Below are 21,362 nucleotides of genomic sequence, written 5' to 3'. Positions count from 1 at the left end.
GTGGTTGTTCCTGCGGAGTGGAGGAGAAAAAAAAATCGTGGCGTTCGTGATCCGTGCTGTGAGGAGTAAAATGTGAGGAAATGCTCGGCAGGGGCGGATGAGAGAGGGGGGGGGAAAAGGGGAGGCACCTGTGAGACGGAACAGCCCAGCCTACCGCGGCGTCAAGTTTGCGTTAATCGCGGCGCGGTTACAGTTTCAGACATATTTGTCAAGCGCAGGAGTCCTCATCGGATCAGCTCAAACCTCTTGCTCCGAGCCAAATTATGACAGCGTGTTGTTGTCACGGACTTAACCTGTGAGTTGAGTTTAAGCGACCGCAAACTCCGCCGTCAGCTGACACACGAAAACCTCTCAACTTTAGCTGGTAAACATCAAAGCGTTTCTCCCCCCCCCCCCTTTTTTTCTTGGCATTTAAGGCCCGAGAAAGAAGTTTTTTCCTCCTTCTTGATCTGTACTGCAGTTAATCTCTGCTACCGTCTTCTGAAGGCTAAGTACTTGTTGTTGCCACATGCAGTTTATAGGAACTCTTGTATATCCAATGCATATGGAGACTGAGACATACAGTTTGCTTTGAGTAATGTCTTGATCAGCTATTGCTGTTATTTTGGCAAATGTGAGTAGTTTAAATGCTGTTGTATTTACCTCGCTGTCTGGCCTGCTTTACATGCAAGTCTTGTACAGTTTAAGACATAATCTGGATTAGCTTTCCCTGAAAATCTCGTTTGGGGTTTATGAAATGTGACTGAACATTGAATATTAAGTGTCACACTATATGCTGCACTGATCGTGGGAGCTGACCTGCTTTTGTTGTGCCTCTGTGTTTTCCCCATTATTGTTACACCTACTGATAATTTTACCTCTCTGCTGTGGCAATATAGAGCTGCTCATCGTTATGGATAAACATAAAAACAAGCTGTAAAGCTCCTTGCATGCAGTGACATGTACCACATTACAAAAACACAATGCATGTTGTTTTGAATGCAAGCATTTGATGCTTTATAGATCTGAGCAAGCTTTTCCTTATGTCAGATTTTTAACGGAATTCATCTGTGCACTTGGCTCTTTTAAGAAAAATTAAAATGTAGAAAGAGCTCTCGGGGTCAGAAAAAAAATATTACAGAGGTGTTTATATGATACATTAATGCTGAAATTGCAGCAGGAAGTCTGGAGAAGTAGTTAGATGACAACACTGGAACAAAACGCATGTTGGGGGGTGCAGATGAGCAAGTTTTTTTTTTTTTTTTTTTGTGTGTTGCTTGCAAGCACTAATAGGGCAGAGTGATAATCAGTCTTCCAGTAACCCCCAAATAGGTTTAATAATAAAAATTATAGCTCACTCCTAAAAAATGATAGCAAAGCACATGATATTCTGTGGACAATGAAGGTTTTGTTTTGTTTTTAGAACTGGGAACACTGCACTGATGATGTGTTTGGTTATAGTTGTGTGTCTAAGAAGGTGGGATACGCAAAAAATGGGAAAATGGTGAGAACATGCACCCTGGGGATGAATAAAAAGCCACCCCTGCTATTAGAAACCTGCATTCAAGAGCATAAACAATAACAGGAGAGGTTCAGCTTGGATGTTTTTCATTGTACTCCTGGCATGTTGAATGAAAGGGTTTTATACTTGCAGCTGTGCCAGATTTGGGTTTAACACAGGGCTTGTTCTATAAAGATGCACAGCGGTGGGGTGTTTTTTTTTTTTTTTTTTTTTTTTTAAAAGCACATGTGAACCAGTAGTGGTCCCAAAGCTCTTCTCCTTTATCTTTTTGTTCTCTTCAATAATACAGGTATCTATTTCAAAAGCAGGCTTCATCTTGAGTTCTTTAGTGAAAATCTGTGACAGGAAGAAGTTAACACTGCAGTTACACTTCTCAAAATGCCATGAATTCTGTTTTCCTGCTTTATTCAGCAGTGAAACCTGTGTCATCCAGAGGCTTTCCTCAGCACATGGAAGGATAGAAACACGAATATTCTGCTGGTTCAGTGGGCTTCTTTTAAAAGGTTACTCTTAGGGAGAGGGGAATAATCCTACCTCTGTCTCTAACAGGGGTGGGATAACCTATTAAGAGGTTATTGATAAATGCATTTTAGAAAAACGATCATGGTAAAGCTGATTGGTTTTTGCTCATCACCATTTAGAACAGCTGATTAATCAAAATGTTTTTAAAAAGTAAACGCGTGAGAAACTTTCAACCATGTTCGAGATGTTGAGAATGCATATTGTGATAGTATTTTATTTTTTTAAACCAGAGGGTACTCTGCAACTTCCTGTTGGCAACATGGGTTTGGAACGCAACAACCAACTGATCTTAGCAGAGCTGTAAACAATTAAATGCATATCAAATGTTAAGAAAATCTGTTTCTTTGTGTTTCTGAAAGGAGGGAAAAATGTTGTCTGACATACTGGAACGTCAGATTTTGAAATTGCTAAATACTGCTAATGATACTAGGGGTGGGTGATATAGCCTCAAAATTCTAACATGATATTTAAATAAAATTTTCAATAACGGTATTTATAAAGATGTATGAAAAACAGTGAAAGTGTTATTGGTGGTTGCAGCTTGCAGGCAACAGCATTTATTAGTGGGAACAAAATGAAGGGTAGTTTCCGATGACAGACTGCCTAATTCGAAATGTGCATCTGTTGTCACAGGGTGCCACCAGCAGTAGGAGCATTATAGTACAACAACAGTGACACATTAAAAGTCAAATGAAAGCATGAAAGTAGGCTACGTAATGTTTTACCTGGAAATTAAGTAACGCTTTTATTTTTAGCAGTCATTTCCATCCAGGCGAGTGTTTGGCTCAGTCATTTGTTTGTGACTGGGTTGCACGCCACCAGGTGCTCGTATCTCCTCTATGCATGCCTTTATATCCTGGTTGTACTCACTGGTGTGTTTTTTGCCACAAGCGGTTAAACAAGTTTATTTGCACTTTTGGCTAGAGCAGTGCTCTTGCTTATGTATGAAAGAAAAAATGTCTGGGGTTGTTGTTGGGCATACTAGGCAATGTAAACGTGTGGCATCACAACATGTCAATTGATTGGAATTACCAGATTGTCCCTGAGGATTCTATCTACACATTTAGAAACTGTGGTTTACCGTAGACGTCCAAGAACTGCTGATTTGTGCTTGTAGACAGTTTAAAGAAGTAGAAGTTGACGGTTTGTAGTATCCTGGATGCGAACGCTTGCTGTGGTGCACTGGGGTTCTCCGTTTCACACTGGAGAATATTTTTGGCTTGAGCACTTCACTTCTCCGCTAATCTCTTGCAATATTTAGCAGAGAGCGCTAATTAAATTTTTATTATGTTGTTCGTAGCATTTTCATGATTCAACTTATCAGTATCGTTATTGTCATTTCATCACTCTGCTACACACACAGATTATTATCTTCAGAACCCTCTGGAGGCTCTTTGAGTCGCCAACGGAGAAATATTGATTTTTGTGTATGTCACAATGTGAGAGAGAATCCTAATTGCCAGATATTTGAATTTCTCAAAGGGTCATATGGGCTAAATGCATTTGAGTTCATTTTTATCTCATTAAAATGTAAACAATAAACCGATGAGGTGTAAACTGTTTTCCTTTCTAAATTGTCCTGATGAGATCGGTAATGAGGGCGGTATTATCCTTTGAGTTTAATGATACTTGGCTAATTATAATATGGTGCAGGTTTTTTCTGTAATAACCTGTGTTATCGCAGTCTGACATATGGTATCATTTACCGTGGTAACGCTAAAGACCTCGCAGCCCAGTGGTCGGCTTCGTCTTTGTCTCTCGCAGACTGTAAAGTAGTTGAGTGGTTGTTGGGCCACGGTATGTGGGTTTTCCAAGCTGACGTTGGAGAAACTGAGTGGTTGAGCACTGAGGTGAGGTCACAGGCAAAAGTGCTTTAAAGAAGGTGCGTGTCAAACCAAACAGAGCACAGGGATCGGCCACTCGCTGATACTTACTGCATTACAGGAAAGAAGACAAAGTTAAGTGAGTTATGCTGTCATATTAGTCTGTAATACTTTGAGTGCTTGACTCCTTTTAATTAGAAAAATCAGATCATTTTAACCTAATTTTAATACTTATGCAAATATTTGTTTAAGTAGCTTATAACCTTTGAGCTTTTCAGAAGGATGTAAAATCCACACAGGAGCAAACTCTTGTGTGTCTATTTCAGTACAAATTGAGTGGGCAATGAAAAGGTAAACGTGTAATTAATATGGCGCGTTTGGATTAATTTTTTAATTTAGCTAGATATTTCTGTGTTTGTAAAACAGGCTTATCTGAACAGAGAGAGGGAATTAACAGGCGATGGAGGGATTTGGGTGTTTTTGAGATGTATTTCTGACACCTGATTTGTTCTGCTCGCTTTCTTATACATGTCCCTTTTTATTTATAGTTGTTTCTGATGTGAAGGGATTTATGCAATGAAAATCTACTCTTGAAACGTCCTGACATAGATTAGCAGCTTGACATGTCAGCCAGAGCCGGGCTGACCTGTTTGCTTGCTTTTTGCTAATGATGTGACCTGTAGCTTCACAACACACTGAACAAAGTCAGACCTAGTAAAGGGCTGAGTAAATGTCTGGACTCTGATGTCTGATGTACACTTTTAAGTCCTCACCTCATGCAGCCTGTCAGTTCTACATGTGCATTATTTATTCCAGATAACAAGGAGCTTTTAAAAGGTAGATGTTGTTAATTCAAGTGAGTTGGCATACTCTGTGTTAATCTGGTATTGTGTTAGGCAATAAAGTTACCAAAGACATTTTGTTACAGTGTATAGCTTCTGGCAACAAAAGATAAAGATGTTTTGACACGTATGCAGAAGAGGAGGTTATGCCAGGAGACTTCCTCTGTGTTTCTGAGCAATAAGCTCCACCAGTGGAGAAATGGTACAGCCACCATTGTTCTAGAAACTTTAATACTGAAGTGATGGAGATCTACCACATATTTTTATTTCATTTTTTTTACATCATGGTTGATATAAACCTAACAAAAAAAATCACACTGAAAGTTGCACATTTAGGACAAAGGTGTTAGAGGTGTTTTGACATTTGACAGTGCAGAGGTTCCTGGGAAGCAGCCTTGAACTGTGTTGAGTGTTCAGCAGAGTATCAGCTTTTGATAACAACAAAATAATCAGTAGATACTCATTCAAAGTGTTTATTTACTTCCACCAAGGAGGTCATAATCGATTTGATTTTGTTTGTTGGTTAGTTTTCTCAGGCTTACTCACAGTGTTACTAAAAGGTTTCCCGAATTACAAGTGATTAAACCGTGGTGTGGATGCAGGTCATTGTTCCAGGAATTTTGGAAGGAGTTAAATCAGAAACCCAGATGACATTGTCTTGATGTTCTAATGAAGAAAATGTAACAAACTAATCTGGATCCTGATGTCTTCCCTTATCTTAAGGCATGGACGGAAGTATCAGGCTGTTTTTGATGGCTCATGTATCAAGTTCTAAGTGATACACAAAGTTTGGTCACGTATCTGTTGATTAATGGGGTTTTCTGGTGTAAAATCCTGGAATTCTAAGAGAAGTTGACAACCAGTGTCGGGCCACTTGAGCTGATTTGAACATGTGCCTTGGATGTCTCCCAAGTGAGATATTTTTGACATATCCAGCTGAAACAAGACCTCCAGGGCAGACCCAGAACTTGATGGAGAAATTATGTTGTCTCTTGCCTGGCTTGGGAATGCTGCAGTGTCTTCCTGGGAAGAATTGGAGGAAAAAGGACAGGGTACAGGACAGGGATGAAACATTCCTACTTAGATTGCTTCCTACTGCACCTCAAAGATAATGTAAATATATGTAATATTCATATAGTAAAGATGTTTGTTTTGTGTGCTGTTGTTGTGATGAATGGATTGGTGGGATATTAATCTGTCTTTGGTAACACTATGCACTAAAAGTGACTCCTAAGTTCACAGCTAAATTTTCCTTCCACCTCTTAACACATCATGCGTGCCTCACAACAAACTGCTCAGGGAAATCTCGAAGCGCTTGTTTGTTCATTCGGAGTGCGAGATAATTTCAAGTCTTTTAATTTGTCGAATGGCTAACACAGAGGCTGTAACACCCGTGAAAGGATGGAAAGCTCCATCCCACAGTAGAACAGATGCGATGAAAAGGCCGAATGGAAGCACTTTTAGTGCAGCATAGTGAGCTTAAGATTACAACAGAGTTAGCACTTTGGATAATGGTCTCAACAGCCACAGCTGACCTTGACTCTAAACAACAGCTCAGACGCAAAATTGTATCAGCAAACAATCACCGCAAGCTGAGATCTCTCGGCTCGCACTGGCTGCTGTGGCTTGATAAGATAAATTGCTTTGTCTCATTCATAAGATTGTGTTAGATGTTTTCCAATGAGTGGCTGATAACACATCAGTTAGCATTTTACAAAGAAATGGCATCACTCAAATCGGAAACTTTTTTTCTTTCTCCTCTAACACTTGATGTTCTGTCCTTGGCCTCAGCCATTCGGTGGCTGCTGCTGCTACCTTCAGGCATTCAAACTCGTCCCTCAAGCTGATCCTGCACCTCATACCAAAACTGCCTCTGCTGTGATTCCCCCAGCATCTGGGGCGTAGTCTAGCTTTCCAACCACATTTCTCCACCTCTGCTGCCAACTCGGTATACCTCAGCATTTTTTTTTTTTTTTTGTAAACTGCATCTACTGTATCCTCCCAGGAGAGCGTGAACACCACAATTTGCCGCTGCGTGTCTGACCGCAACATCATTTTGGGGCTGGGCGTCCGGCTCTTCCTGTGGGATTATCAAATGGCTGTGTTTAGCTGGGCTGCAACGTGCGTGGTCAGAACTCCTGTTGGGGTGGATGAACAAAACAGATTAACATATTTAATGTGGTCAGTTTTCTTTGCAACACCTCTGCAGTCACTTTACAGTGTAATTTAAAATCTGTAAACTTCCACACCAAGCCTATCTCTTTCTTGTTCCCCTTTATGTTCCTTAATCCACCAAATAAAGGAAGGCGATAAGGTTAAAATTAAACTGTTTACTTTCCCCTCTTTCCCTTGCGTGTGTTTGTTCTTGTGTTCTGTGGAAATTTGATTTTAAATCTTTAAATCTTTTGTTAGTTTAAAACCTTACGGTATCTTGTTTTAATACTGTACCTTTTGTTATTTTTTGCCTTTTCTTTTCAGGTGATTTGTGACTTTCCTTTTCTCTGACGCTCCGTGCACCTGCATGTACTGTGAGCAGCCCCGGCCTGTTGGAGAGGCGCTGTGCTCAGTGACTGTGCTGCACTAGGGGAACCCATGGCTACTGGCCATCCATCTCCCTCCGTAGGCCGCAGGTTCAGGCTGCTGGAGTTGCTGCTTGTGCCTCTGTTGGTGTTGCTGGTTTGTGGACCGGTACAGGGTCAGAAGGTCTACACCAACACATGGGCTGTCCACGTACCTGGAGGTCAGGAGGAGGCTGATCAAATTGCTAGCAAACATGGATTCATCAACTATGGACACGTAAGTAATAAGCTGCATTTTCTTTTTCTTTTCCTGCATTTGCTGTTGCATTGTTTTCATATCGGAGTGTCAAAAACCTGAAGTACTCTTGATTAGGGGTTATAAACAGTTCATATGAAATTTAAACAAACCTCAATTTGATTATCTAAATATAGGGCTTATCTAATTCCTGGAGAGAGAAGGTGGGCTTGCAGCTATGAGCACAGTGTGCCCTTGTTATGTCTAATTTCTGATTTGGTAAATTCTGTTATTATATTCTCTAAACATTTATGAAATCATTTCTGAGAGTTTCTTGATGATTTTAGTGATTATTTTTAAAGCCATTGTTTTCTGGCTTGCTGTTGGCTCAGCAGTCTGAGAGCAAACTTTGTCATCGGAAGACAAGCACTCTGATTTCTTCACATTGTTGATGTTTCCAGTTAAAACCGGTTTTCTGTTCTTTGGCCCATTGTGTGACTGTATTGTTATGGTGTGATGGAAGCATTATGTATTACCTGTCCTGCCAGTGCGTTTTTTTACATGATCATTGTTATGAGATGGGTTCTACAAGAAGCATGAATTTCTTCCAAGAAATCTGATTTTTAAATAGTCTTAAAAAACTGGTTTTAGTTTTCTTAGAGCTAGGTAGTGAGCTAGTTGGGACTGTAGGCTAAAACTGCAGTATACAAACATACAAACCTCCCCTAAAGCAGGAAACGCCTCATAACGTCTATAGTTTTTATTGATGACGATATTAAAGAATCTAAGTAAACAAGACAAAGGTGAAAACACTGAATAATGAGCAGATTTTTGTGCATATTCCTAAACTTGGTACTGATATATAAAATGAAGATTTTACAATGCTCATAGTTTTCAAACTCAGAAGATATGGCCAGCAACTTACAGATAATTATTTCCTGTAATCTTCAGGCACTTTTTAATGACTTCCTGTTTGGACTCGATGGAAGCCAATTAACAAAGTTATCCTTTAACTCCATCACACCCTCCCCTTGCAAAAGAAAAAGAGGGGGAAGGTTAATTTAGTCTTTCAGCATGAAGGAGTGTTTTCTTTGTCTTGACTACTGTTCAAAAGCTGAATTGTTGTCATGTATCGGTGATTAACAGCTAACCCAATAGGAGGGGAAAATGGCTCAACAGGTGTCACGCTAGGGTAATAAGCTTTAAAGTCAACATAGAGCCAGTACCCATGTATGAAATAAAACCACAGATGTAATACTGCAGCTTGTGAAAAGTATCTAAATAAATAAATAACCTCCTTTTAAATTGTTTTATACGTCTGTATGGAATAGTAATGAGTCCCTATAAAGTTTTTATTATTTTTATTTCTTCTCGGAAAGGAAATGTGGCCAACATGTCTCGGGGAAATGGATTTTTCAAGCTTCAAAATTGTTTTGTTCTGTATGAAACAATCATAACAAGTAACTTTAAGTATATGTGACAGAGCTGTGTTACGTTGGATCTATTATTTCACCCCAAGAAAGTGAAAACTAGTGGATATATTTGTAAAATAAACATTATTTAAACAATATTTAATTAGGCTGGGAAATTGTTAAGTTGTTAACTCAAATCAATTCAAATTATACATGTAAATAATACTTTTTTTTGCAATGTCGCGTAAATTTTAATAAAGTTTCACGTGATTTGTAAGCTCGTAGGTAGTGACCCATTTGTCTCCTTTTTAAATGCCAGTGTGCATTTGTATTACTTTTGTTTTTATAAATATACAATTTTTTAAAAATGTTAATTTTGACTGGTTTAGAAAATGATTGAGGAACAAGCAGATGTTTCAGTCCGTGTAGCCTCACCTCGTTTTCAGGGAACAATATTCCGCACTGCACCATATGGTATTACTGGTCGTGACTAGGAATGTTATTCTCGCTCTGAATCACAGCATGAAGACTAGTGAGTAATCCTACACATTTAATCCTTTAACTATGTATTGCCTGTGAATAACAAGAAACCCAGACAAAGCAATTACACCCATGTAGTTACAAAACTGCACCCTGGAGATGAGGTTCTGCATGGTTCGGCCTGTCTCAGCAACTTAAAAGATTTTATGATGTTTTATGGAAGGAAAATGGACCGTTTTGTCTGACCAGAGCTAGATTGATGAGGTAGTCTTGACGCAGCATCTAGACAGGAAAAAAGGCAGAGCGTGGGTCTATCTAACAAAGCAGGCTTAATAAAGTTAGCTGGAAAGATGCTGAGTAAAGCCTTGAGGTCTCTGAAGTCTGAAACATGAACTGAATGAAAAACAGATGTTCCAGGTTTTCACTTAAATCAGTTATCCCTCTTATTAACCCCCCCCCCCCCTCCCCCCTCTTTTGTTCCACAACATGGTATATATGTTTGGTGTTTTTGAGAATAGGTGAGTAAATACAGCCCAACATTAGATCCACTATCCTGCTTAAAAAGGCATCAGCCCTGACCTCGCACATGTTCTGCAGGAAGAACTATGGCAGCCATCTTATGCTGCTAAGGAATTCCACCATTACCTGTGTCCTAATGTGCACATGCTGGGCTGCTGGCATCCTATGAAAACCTGGGTTTGATTTATCAAAGAGAAATTCACAAGATGGATTACCGATCGTTACCAACATTAACTTCCTCTGTGTGCACTCAAGGTTAGTGTGGAAAGGACAAAAAAAATGAATGATAACCTTTTTCTAATGATTTTGTCTTAACAAAGATGCAGCAGGCACCCAGTTTATTGAAGCAGTGAACGCATTGCCAGAACTGTGTTTTGGTTTTAAGGGAATGGGTGGAAATGCTTTTTGTTCTAGAAGTCTGTGGTTCAAATGTCTTTTGGGTATTTTGAGCTGTTTGACACACAGAGACAAAGACATTTATAGATTTATAAAACCGATGAGATGTTTTCACAGATGTCTTTTATTAAATCAGTAGAATAGTTGTTGGTGAAAATGATCCCTCATTGTAGCTCTAATTGAATTGACCGTTTTAGGCACAGGCTTCAGGAGACATCCAGTTGCATATGAAACCTTAAGAGTAAATGACATGAAACGCCCACATCTGTTCAGTCCTTGGCATTTTGCTAATGATCTTTGAAAGGTTAGCTATAACCATAAGTGATAACTAAAATAAAGACGCGCTCATGTTCTGCGCTGCCCCGACGGCATAACATCACTGCTCATTGATTAAAATGAAGCCATTCCTTCAGAGAGAAAACAAACAAATCTGTTTGCCGCTTCTGCCTACAGCTGATGGGAAGTGAGATTTGCTGTGTGAGCGATGTGTGGCCAGGCGTGGCGTGTGTGAGCAGCGGGGCTGTGCGTGTGGCTCGGTGTGTGCAGGTGTTCAAATTAAGCAGGGGAGCTGGAGGGGAGGATCAAAGACTGCAGCTGGGCAGGTTTTATAGCGCTGATGATGGTTGTTTTTATTTCGCCTTCACTCATGCTGCTCGCTCTATGGCATCCATACAACCTCTCCCTTAACCAACCCACAATTTTTATGTGACACGAGAGCATGTTCTCATGAAGGTGTCTGCATTAATTGCAGTTTATAGGTTAAAATTACCCATCAGTCCAACATCCATCATTAGATATAGTTATCACTGCGTGTCCCATCCTGATCCTGTAAATTAGGTGATATGGGTGAAAATTGGGACCAAAAAAAATCCTTCACATTAAAAGCTGGGGATAACGTGGTTCACAGGAACTTCTGCTAATCAGAAGGTTAGTGAGTCGAACCACACTCATTTAGGTCACATGCTGACGTCTCTTTGGGCAAGATGCTGAACCCAGAGCGCCATTGTGGTTGTGTAAGATTATCCCGTTTTTCACATATGGGTTACTTCATATACTGTTCAATTTTCAGGATGCACAACCTATAACATTGGGTTATTTCAGATAATGATGCTCGCTAGCAGTAGGCAGCTAGCTTCTTGTGGATTTCTTATGAGTCTTGACAGTTTAATGGAAACTTCCACAGCGATGGTTTGTCTTACCTTTTAACTTACAATGTCAGGTCTCCACTGTTTAGATTTGCTAATCATACTATTAAGAATCTAGAGAAACATCTGTGTATAACTCTTCCGATACAACAAAAAGGAATGGTAAATGGACTGGTTCTTATATAGCTCTTTTCTGCTCTACCTGAGCACTCAAAGCACTTTATGCAATGTGCCCCATTCAGAAGTACTTTTTTTTTTTTTTTTTTTTTTTTTTTTCCCTTTTATAGTGCTTTCTATCGAACATTCGCACCCTGATAGTTGCATCAGAGAGCAACTTGGGGTTAGTTGCCAGGGATCAAACCAGCAACCTTCCGATTAGTAGATGGCCTGTTCTACCACTTGAGCTACAGCCACCCAAGGAGGCCTCATCTTCAGACGGTTACCCTGTACAAGTCTGTAATTCACTGACATGTTCAAAAGAGGCAGAGAAGTAAATTGGCAGAATAAAACCCACCAATGATGGACATGTCCAAACTCTGATGTGCCCAGTGGACCAAACCCTGGGCGAAGACATTTCTGTAAACAAAAAGATGAAGAACAAATCGTACATGATGCATTGCACGAGTCGGGTAGATAAGTTTGAGATAATTTTGCTCGATGAGCGATTCGTTTTTATGTGGTGCATTCAGTGCATTATGTGTCTTTATATACGAGTCGGATTTATGACTGCAGCTACTGAGTACTTTTCCTTTTGAGTAATCTATGTGTCATCTGTTCTGTAGAGCAGGGGATTCACAGGCAACAAAAGTCTAGCTGGCTGACCCAAAGCAGTGAGTCAGGGATATTTTTTTATTTTATTTTATTTTTTTTAAATGGTAATGGATATTTAACTTTGATTTGACATTTTCTCATTCAGTTTTTAGTATTTGTATTGGGGCTGCTGAATCAGAACCACAGTGCCATTAAATCAATGTTTTGTTTTTATATATGTATAATTTTTGTTGTTGTTTGATCTCCCCCCCTTTTTTCTTCTTCTTCTTTTTGTTAAGACAAAAATATCCACCCTGCTGGTGCAGCTCGTCAGTCTTTCTTTGCTGGTGCTAGTACTTTAAGTCGTGTTGAAGGTAAACTTCACTTTAAGTCCAGTTTGTTTTCTTTTACTGCAAATCAATCAAACCAAGCCAGAGACTGTGAGACTCGAGCTGGTTGTTTTACGGTGCAGAAACTTGAAAGCTGCCATCAAGCTGTTGTCTGATGGCAGCAAATCATGTAAAACTCTTGACACACTAAGTGCACAAACTGTCACAACTGAGCTATACTGCCTCTATGTGCTACCCCTTACTTGGCTGCCTTTATTAGTCTTTCTTTTTTCTCATCCTACCTTGATTGTTAAAGGCAGAGACATTCCTGTAAATGTGCCTCAAATTAACCAGACTATCTCTTTTAAAAGTAAAGGGTTGCTCTGACCAAGTGGTCTGCAAATAGATTACGCCTCTCACTTTGACATTACGTCAAGATTTTAGGGCCATTTAAGAATAAGGAGAATAATTAAAACTAAGTAAAAGTAATAAAATTAGGAAACTGCTGACTCACACTGTGGCAAATGGGTATTAACTGCCAACTTGTGTCTCCGGATGGTTATTTTAAATTTTAAAGACCCAGTTTCTTGCCCAGATCGTCAGGCGTGTGTTGCAGTTTTTCAAGAGGACCTTAAATTTTCGTGGCACATCTGTTTCAATTGCTCCTCCATTATGCTGGTATTTAAATAAATGGTCAAATGGGATTAGGGGAATTGCTGTTGGTGGTAAAATGGGATTTGATAAGGACTGACACAATGTTAAAAGTCATTATAGTGTGATCAGTGAATGGGATCAGATGGAATAAGATCAAAGGCATAATTGAAAATGCAGCAACATAGTTTCTGAAAATGTTGCAGGTCAACCTTGCGCTTTCTTTTATTGAAGAATCATGCTGCTTGTACTCGTGAGGTATTTATGTAACGCCGTGTCTTGGAATTACTAAAGAATGGGGAAGTTGGCATGGCATCATTTTTAACTTGTGCTTCCTTGGAAGTCTTAGAAGTTAACACAGTAGTGTTGCTTTTACTGCAAAGAGCTTGTGTTAGTAGAACCTTTTTCTGCTTCCTCCTGCTCCTGGAATGTGAAGGATACTAGTGTTCATTAATATGAAAAAATGATGATAATAATAATTTAAAGTAATTAAAATGTTTCCTTGGTATTGGTAAGTTTTTCCTCCTTTGATTATTCATAAACAGAGGTTGAAGGAAAGGATAATGAATCAATAGCTCATTTATTCGTTCACTCACTTCAAAGCCAAAGTCCTCAGAAGCCTGTCACTTCCCTTCTTGTGAGCAGTGGTTTTATGTTGCTGCTGGTGGATAAAAATGCCTGTGTTCTTGATGCTGATCTATTTAGAGACCAACTGCCCTCCTAGCTTGTTCTGCTGGTCTACCCCAGGGCTTTGCTTGTAAGAGAGGATTGTTTGTGTATAGTGCTGTCACTGTACTCCACTGGCACCATCTTGGCCCGTTTCTGCTGTCTAATGTGCTCATTTCTTCCTCCTTTTTGAAGTGGTAAGACCCCCCCCCCCTTTAAAAAAAAAAAAAGATGATTAATATTCTGTCCAACACAAGATTAAAGGAGTAGCGAAAAAAGATGGAAATTATCTCCAGTTCTGATGAAGTGCATGTGATGAGTCTCCTGTGTCTCAGTAACTCATGACACAGCAGCACACTTATGGCCCCCTGAACGTCTCTTCAATCTAGCCCACAGTTCTTAGTTCAAAAGATAAAGCTGAGTTTGTAAGCTTTTTTTTTTTTTTTTTTTCTCCTCTCCCCCAGATTACTTTTAACTTAAACTTTTACAGGCAAATTAAAACTTTTTCTTCATGGGGCAGTGAGACAGTTTCTTGTTTTTCTTTTCAAATACATTATTGCCAACAGAATTTTCATGATCACTTTTACACAGAAGTGTTAACTTGGTGTGTTGCAACATTTATTGTGCATCTAAGCCCACAGACCCACAAGCCTAGAGACCAGTTGGCGACACCCTGGCAACTGCTGGTTACTGGGGAAACATGTGCATACCCCAAGTTTTTGCTGAAGGTTGGTGGGAGTCGACAGCTGAAATTGATTGCAAAGAGTTATATTGCGTGGCACCAACAACCTCCTCGTTATTGTGAAAAGTATGAGGCAAACTGGAGCTCTTACTTTGAAGGTGATATTCCATTCAAACTACAGACGACCGCATCAGTCTGCCAGTGACCAGTGGTAGCACCCTGTCTGTGACTGATTTCACCTAGCAACAGCGAGCAAACACTTACCAATCAGTCATTGAGTTTTAAATGGGTAAAAATGACATCAGAAAATGTCAAATCCCAGAACATAATGTTACGCTTAAGTGGGTGAGCCAGGTATATAACTCTCCTCTCTTTCTTTAAAATGATCCAAGACCTGCCATATTTAATGGAAAAACATTTGGCGTAGCTGTCTAAAGAGTTTTGTGGTAAATTATGTGTATTGGAAGATTTTAAAGGTTTGCCACAGTGAAATAAAGTTTATTTAACTACTTTAATTTGCTGATGCAGGCTAAATAAAACATGTCACAAAGTATATTTACACTAATCCATAAACTGAACTAAAACAAAACATGGGACTGTCTGGCCCTGTTGAATTGAACTTATCTACAGAGCTTGTTAAAAGTAAAGTTTCCTTTCATTTGAAGGAGGTTTCTGTGAGATTGGGTTATGATCAGTGTTTGTTTTCCTCGCTCACCGTCTTCTCATTTTTCATTTTCTGAATCAGACTTTGTCACACCCCGTGGACATGAGTAGTTTCTCATGCTTTAATCATTGAGTAAAGTGTGTTGTCAGCAGCACTGAATGGTTTCTGTTATTAAATTTCAGTGTAGTATTATGGTATTTATGCAGTGTCTGGGACATACAGTGAAGTCATATTTTCTTGACTTAAGCTGCCAGTTTGTCTTTTAATTTATTTATTTCTTGCACAATAGCCTTGAATCAGAGAAAAGCATCAGCATAGAAAGACTGAAGGAACAGAATGCATAATTGGACTCTGGAGACCTGAAGCGATTAACTGTGGTTGGGGGGGGGGGGGTTGAAGAAATTTGCTGGAAAATTTTCTGAGCTGTCATGATTGGCCCACAGATGATGGGGAAGAAACTACCTGCTGAGTGTTGAAAGGAGTTCCGCTGCATGATTTGTACAATCACGCGCAGGTGCCTCTGCTTTTTTCTTTTTCTTCTTCTTCAGATCCTAAAATTATTTGGAATCTGTTGGTCTACAGTGTGGGTTTAGCAAAAGCTTCGAGGGACAATGGTTATTATACTGGGATCACGGTTTGTGCATCATCATGCATGATGTTACTGTTCCCAGAGGGCCTTTAAGGGTCCTTGAGTCAAATGTGGCTTAAACACACCAGCTGTGTTGATTGTACTTCTAAATATTTTAGTATACTTAAGCATATTTTGTAAGCTGATTTACTTGTGCCATATCTTCATAAATCTTTAACACACCACTCTATGTACTGTGGCTCTGGTCCACTTTAGCCAATGAGAGCTGATGGCTCCAATGGAGCGTGCAGCCCTGTACAGTCGTGTAGCATGTGCCTTAAAGACTTTGCTTCTTTGAAGTTCAGTAACGAATGGCGCAAACCAGTGCTGAACTGTTGGATTTGGGCCTTTAGTTGGCACATAACTATTAAAAGGCAAGATTTTTTTATTCATTTATTTTTGTTCTAATCTAGAGATGAATGTATCGTTTCTCTTCTTGGGACAGTTGCTCATCAGCGGGTGGTGTATCTCTGTAGTGTCTCAGGCCCTTGTGCTGTTGTTAATGAGAGAGGCTCCCTTTTATTCCACGCTTCGGCCTCTCTCTCACTAAGCAGACCCAGATCTCACTTCATCTCAGTGCAGCTGCACTTCTTTGAAAGTTAATGAACTGCAGAGATCGACTTATCCTGTTTGCTCTGCTGGAGACTTCTGTGTTGAAAGCAAGGACTTTAGAGCCACCTGAAATTAAATCCTAATCCATTACCAGCACAAAACGCTGTAACTGATATTGGAATCCTTTTTATTGATGAGCCAAGTATTAAATTAAACTTATTGTGAAAGTTTTGTATTACACTATTATTATTATTATTATTTTTTATAGAAATTACCATAAAAATGTCAGCAAGGGTTGAAGGTTAGAGCTGATTAATCCTGCTTTATCTACAGATTTTGTCAGCAATTGAACATGCCTTAAACTTGTAATCAAAGGTTTTTTTTGTTTTGTTCTCTTTGAAAACCTCAAAACTATGACCAGGTTTCAGCCAGTGTTGTGCAAGCCCTGCAGGCCTGAGTTGACCCTCTTTGCCAGGCATCAGTTTTATAATGTATCTTATTAGCCCGCTCTTCTATTTAGGCATAGAAAGACTGATTTAAAAAGTATGTTTGTAAAAAGTAAAAAAAAAAAAAAAAAAGGAAAAAAAAAAAGACTTAAACATGTTACTTTCACTCTTACAGCTGATATACAGCCACGTTTGTTTACTAGAAGTCATTTATTGCTCCATGTGAATGAGGTGATCCGTGGTCTGTTCATTCTTGCTGGAAAAAAATAAACCCTTCTGTACTCATCTTGTTTCTCCTCACACCAGCAGCAGTGTGTCTGTGTCACAGAAGTAATTTGAGATGTGACTTGGCCACACATACTGTATGGTGATAGCGCATATCCTTCTTTCTTTTTTCTTTTTTCTTTTCTCCCTCGTCTTTTTTCTCGCCTTTATGCTCAGTTAAGTTGATGCATTCATGGCTAGGCAGCAACTTTGTGTAGTTAAAGATGACAAAAAGGTAAACTGTTGCTGGAATCCTCGTAGATGAAATGCTTTCCGATGAGTAAATGACAGTGAATTTCTAGCAAAGTAATTATATTAATAACCAAGAAAGCTGCTGTCTGCCCATATCATGCATCAGCACGAGCTTCATACAGTTGGAGCAAAGCAGAACAACGCCTACTCATTTTTTTTACAGCTGCAAAACAAGTTGGACTGCTGGAGAAATGGCTTTCGTTCATTTGTTGCACGGTTGACCTTGTTGGTTCTTTTAATGCAATGAAGTTGTTGTTGCAGAATGTGCTCGGAAAAAGCCAATGGGCTTCTTATAATTGTGTCCAAGTATGACAGGCTTGTGTTCTCAAATCTTCCATACATCAAAAGGACTTTTTAACCACTCATTAAGCAACATTTTCGTCTGGCATGGGTTTGTTTTGGGTTTTTTCTGTTTAAATCGGTGCACATATTTGTGCAAAATGTCACAATAGTATGTGCAGGCTATTTTCCCCAAAGATGGAAAACAGTGTCTGGTATGGAGACAACTTCAAAGGCTCAGTGAAATTTATCGGCTCCGTTCTGTTTGGTATTCTCATTATAGTTCAGTCACTGATAAGTTTCTGTGAACCTCTGTTTTTTTTTTTATCTTTTTAGATTGGGTTATTAATCAAAATGACACTGTCAAACTAATAAATGCTGTCTTGTCAAAAAGCTCAGTGTTGCGACGTGCAGTAATCGTAGAGAAGGCCAACATCATGAGAACAGAGACAAATCAGTATTTGTGGAGACACATTCTGACAACATAACTCTTGTTCTCTTTTTTAAAAAAGAAGTCAGACAAAAAAGACAAAGATTGGTGGGGGCGGGAGGAACGAACTGATCAGCAGGAGGCCATCTAAAGTCTTGAGCAAAGAAGTGAACCACCCATATTACCAGAGGTCCTGGGAAATGTAGCAGCAGAGGCCCAGCAGCACTCAGTCATTACTCTGCTCTCCCACAGCGGAGCAATGGGGGCTGGGATGGAGCAGAACCACACACAGGTCACAGGGGCTGTAACTAGAGCCAGATGTGCTGAGGGGACATGAAAACACGTGGACAGGCACCTCTGTAGCTTTTAAATATAAGCATGCTTACACGTACACATACTGAGAGAAGAGGTATTTTAGGAATGCCAGAATTGAAATGGAGAGTACTCTTGGTTTTGTATGATGACGATGATGATGACAGTGGGGAATACCTACAAAATGTTCAGCTAGTGCTTTGACTTAAATGCATGACACATTTTGATGCCTGTTAATGTATAAAACATCACAGGTGGTGCACTGTACTCATCAAAGTGTCATAAACCTATGTGCAGTGTGTGGGTTGTTGCAGAAATCATTTAAGGGAGCTACACTGAATTTTGGGAAGTGAGTTTCAGTTTTGACTTTGATTTTATACATTGAGGAAATAACATGCATATTGACTGAAATGGTCGTTCATTGCATCCATTAAGAAGGTAGTTGGATGGCAGTTTTATTTCATGAGTGAGGTAATAATTCTGTTACCGTAACTTAAAAAAATAAAAATAATAAATAAAACGAATGATCAATACTTAAACGCATTGTTTAAAACAAAGAAAATGTAAGGATAAACTCTACGGTCTTGGTGGTCAGTGGATAACTGCAATCTCACCTTCACTTTTAGCTACGGGAACTTCCCAAATCCTCCCCATTAATGGTTGTCTTTCACTGGGTCAACACCTGAACAAAGGCACAAAAAGCCTCTGACGTATGTTGTGTATGTACAGCATGTACAGTTTTCCCAGAGTAAGACATCAGTGATTTTAATGTCTTTGGTTTATGTTTAAGTAGAGTTCCTACAGAAAATGTAAAGTTAAAGCTTTGAATGTGTGGTCATAAATGTTATCGCTGATGCTGTAAAACTGGGTGGGGAAATGAACACATCACTTCAAGGAAGGAAGCCAATTTTTAGGGGCCGTTAGACTGTGTACTTACCCATCTGCTCCAGTGGCCACGAGATAAGACTGTGGTCGAACTGGGCACCTTCCAGGCGTGAACGTGTGTCACACTGAAAACCAGCATTCTTGCTAAATGTGTTCAAATGAGACTTAATGGAGTTTTAAAACAGTAGAATGCATTATGCAGATGCTGCTTGGTTTCCCTCATGTCAGTGGACGTTTGGGGATGGTTTAAGTGTTACGTTGCCGAGAGGTAAAGTGAGCCACATTGTTTAGCATTGTGTTAGACGGTAACTGATCTGTTTGTGAAAGTTGCTGGTTTTGGCTTTTGATGTCATGTCAGGGGCTCTAAACAAAGGCGCAACGATCTTCTTTGACCTACCTCTCCTCATGTTGTCGAGATACGCACGCAAACTGCCGGGAGGTGGAGCAGTCATTTGCGTTGCAGTTTGAAAAGGTTAAAGGCTTAGATCTGATAAGCCCCTTACAATGAAAACAATGAAGTGAATGTTTAAAAGCCTGTAATAGCCTAATGGAGGCAGCAGCATGGGAGGAATGCAGCATTTGGGTGGAGCTTTATTATAACGACTACGTGCGAACCCCCCCCTCCAACCCCACACCTTTGAAACAGGAGTCCTGCTAAAATGCGACACTTTTGAGGTCTTAGATTGTAGTGTAGCAGAGATGCTGGGTTTAGATTTCACATAAGGTGTCATCTTCAGCGATACAGGTAGTGTTGCTTTACAGCAGTGCCAGAGGTAGAGAAATAGGTTTCTGCTCTGAGAGGAGTCTGGTTTTGTGTCACTGGTCACCATGAAAATCAGATTTTGAAAAATGTGATGGTGTCTTTGGCGACGTACATGATGTACAGCACATTTTTGTGGCTGCCAGTACAATTTGTTTGTTTACTGTATTGACGAGAAACATCTTGTTTTTGCCGTCAGTTACATTTCTTTGTCGGCTCGAATGAAACCAGCACGTCAGTACGCTTGCTTTCGTTCGCAGGCCGAGTCAGTCTTGGAAGAATTCTCATCAAAGTACTGTTTGGCACGAACAACCAAACACCTCTCGGTCTCTTTTGTTGCACCTTGAATTAATTTTTCCGAGTTTTTCAGAGCTTCCAATCATGCACCATGGAGTTCCTGGCTTGCAATGTCTTACTCTGAGTAGGCGCTTATTTGTTTTTGAGTGTTTCCAGTAATGTTTTGCTATCATGCCAACTTTGCAGAGATATTTTTTAGATGTGCTGGAGGTAGTGGGTTTTTGTGTGTTGATATCCCTTGGAAAAAAAGTGTTTGTCCTTCCAGCGTGTTATATCATCTGTTTTATTGATGTGACGGGCTCATCGGGTCTTTGTTCTCTGGTTTCCATGGAAGTCCTCTCAGCTGGCTAGTTTGAGCTCTGCAGTCGAGTGACACAGACTGTAAAACACAGGGTTTCTTTCTAGGTCATCTATCCATGTTGCAAAGGAAGAGGAACCATCATATCAATGTGCTGTATCAGTTGTTGGTGTGTACGCTCAAGTGTTCATGAATATTTTATTGCTGATGTAAGCTATGCATCAGTGGGATGCAGCTCCCCCTCCCTCTCCCACCACCTCGTCAGATGTTTGTGAAATTGAATCCCAGGATGCTCGCTATTGATAGGACGCTCGTCTTCTTTATTGTGGATGATGATTTTGCTGACTGAAGACATGCTGGCTAAATTGGATTCTTTTTATGGCTGGTCTTTGGCGGTGGGAGTTTGCTGCCACTGGTTTGTTGGAGAATAATACTTTTATGTACATATCTGGATGTTGGCAGCTGAGGGGGAAGACTGTGTCCCTTTTAATGGTTATGAAAGAGGTCCAAGCTGTAATCTATTTTTCCATTTACATTAAGACGGGACGATCTGGTTCAACTCAAAACTACAATAACAAGATTTTTTTTCCTTTTTTTTCCCCCTGATATTCTCAAGGGCTGCAAACAGTGATTATCATTTTGATCCATAATTCCTTACATAGTGATTCCCACAGATAGACTTGGGCTGGCTTCCCAGTTATGTTAACATCCTCTCAAGTATATTTGGCAAATAATTCTAGCATTTTTGTGATCTTATTTTATTTATTTTTTTCATCTGACCAGCAGAATTACACTCTCTGTTTTAATAGTTTTTAAAGTTATG

General features: G+C 39.7%; 1 protein-coding gene across 4 annotated transcripts in view; it reads left to right on the top strand.

The window, feature by feature from the left end:
• The window catches only part of furina (furin (paired basic amino acid cleaving enzyme) a), an 87,484-nt gene that overhangs the window by 443 nt on the left and 65,679 nt on the right, over positions 1-21,362 (top strand). Inside the window, exons 1-2 of one of the 4 annotated variants that reach the window (XM_085401115.1) lie at positions 185-364; positions 7,167-7,484. In XM_085401115.1, coding sequence (XP_085257241.1) covers positions 7,281-7,484 — 204 coding nt within the window. In that variant the 5' untranslated portion in view covers positions 185-364; positions 7,167-7,280. Of the gene's footprint in view, positions 1-184; positions 365-3,896; positions 3,986-6,744; positions 6,870-7,166; positions 7,485-21,362 lie in introns of those variants that run through there. The other 3 variants (XM_085401109.1, XM_085401120.1, XM_085401103.1) reach the window with 3 other exon arrangements.

This window comes from Rhamphochromis longiceps, linkage group LG1, assembly GCF_057381845.1.
Source record: "Rhamphochromis longiceps isolate RC_006_pf linkage group LG1, R_longiceps_female_GT1.1, whole genome shotgun sequence".
NCBI lineage: Eukaryota > Metazoa > Chordata > Actinopteri > Cichliformes > Cichlidae > Rhamphochromis > Rhamphochromis longiceps.
The sequence above is the reverse complement of the archived record's forward strand: the minus strand, read 5'-3'. Positions and strand labels throughout refer to the sequence as shown.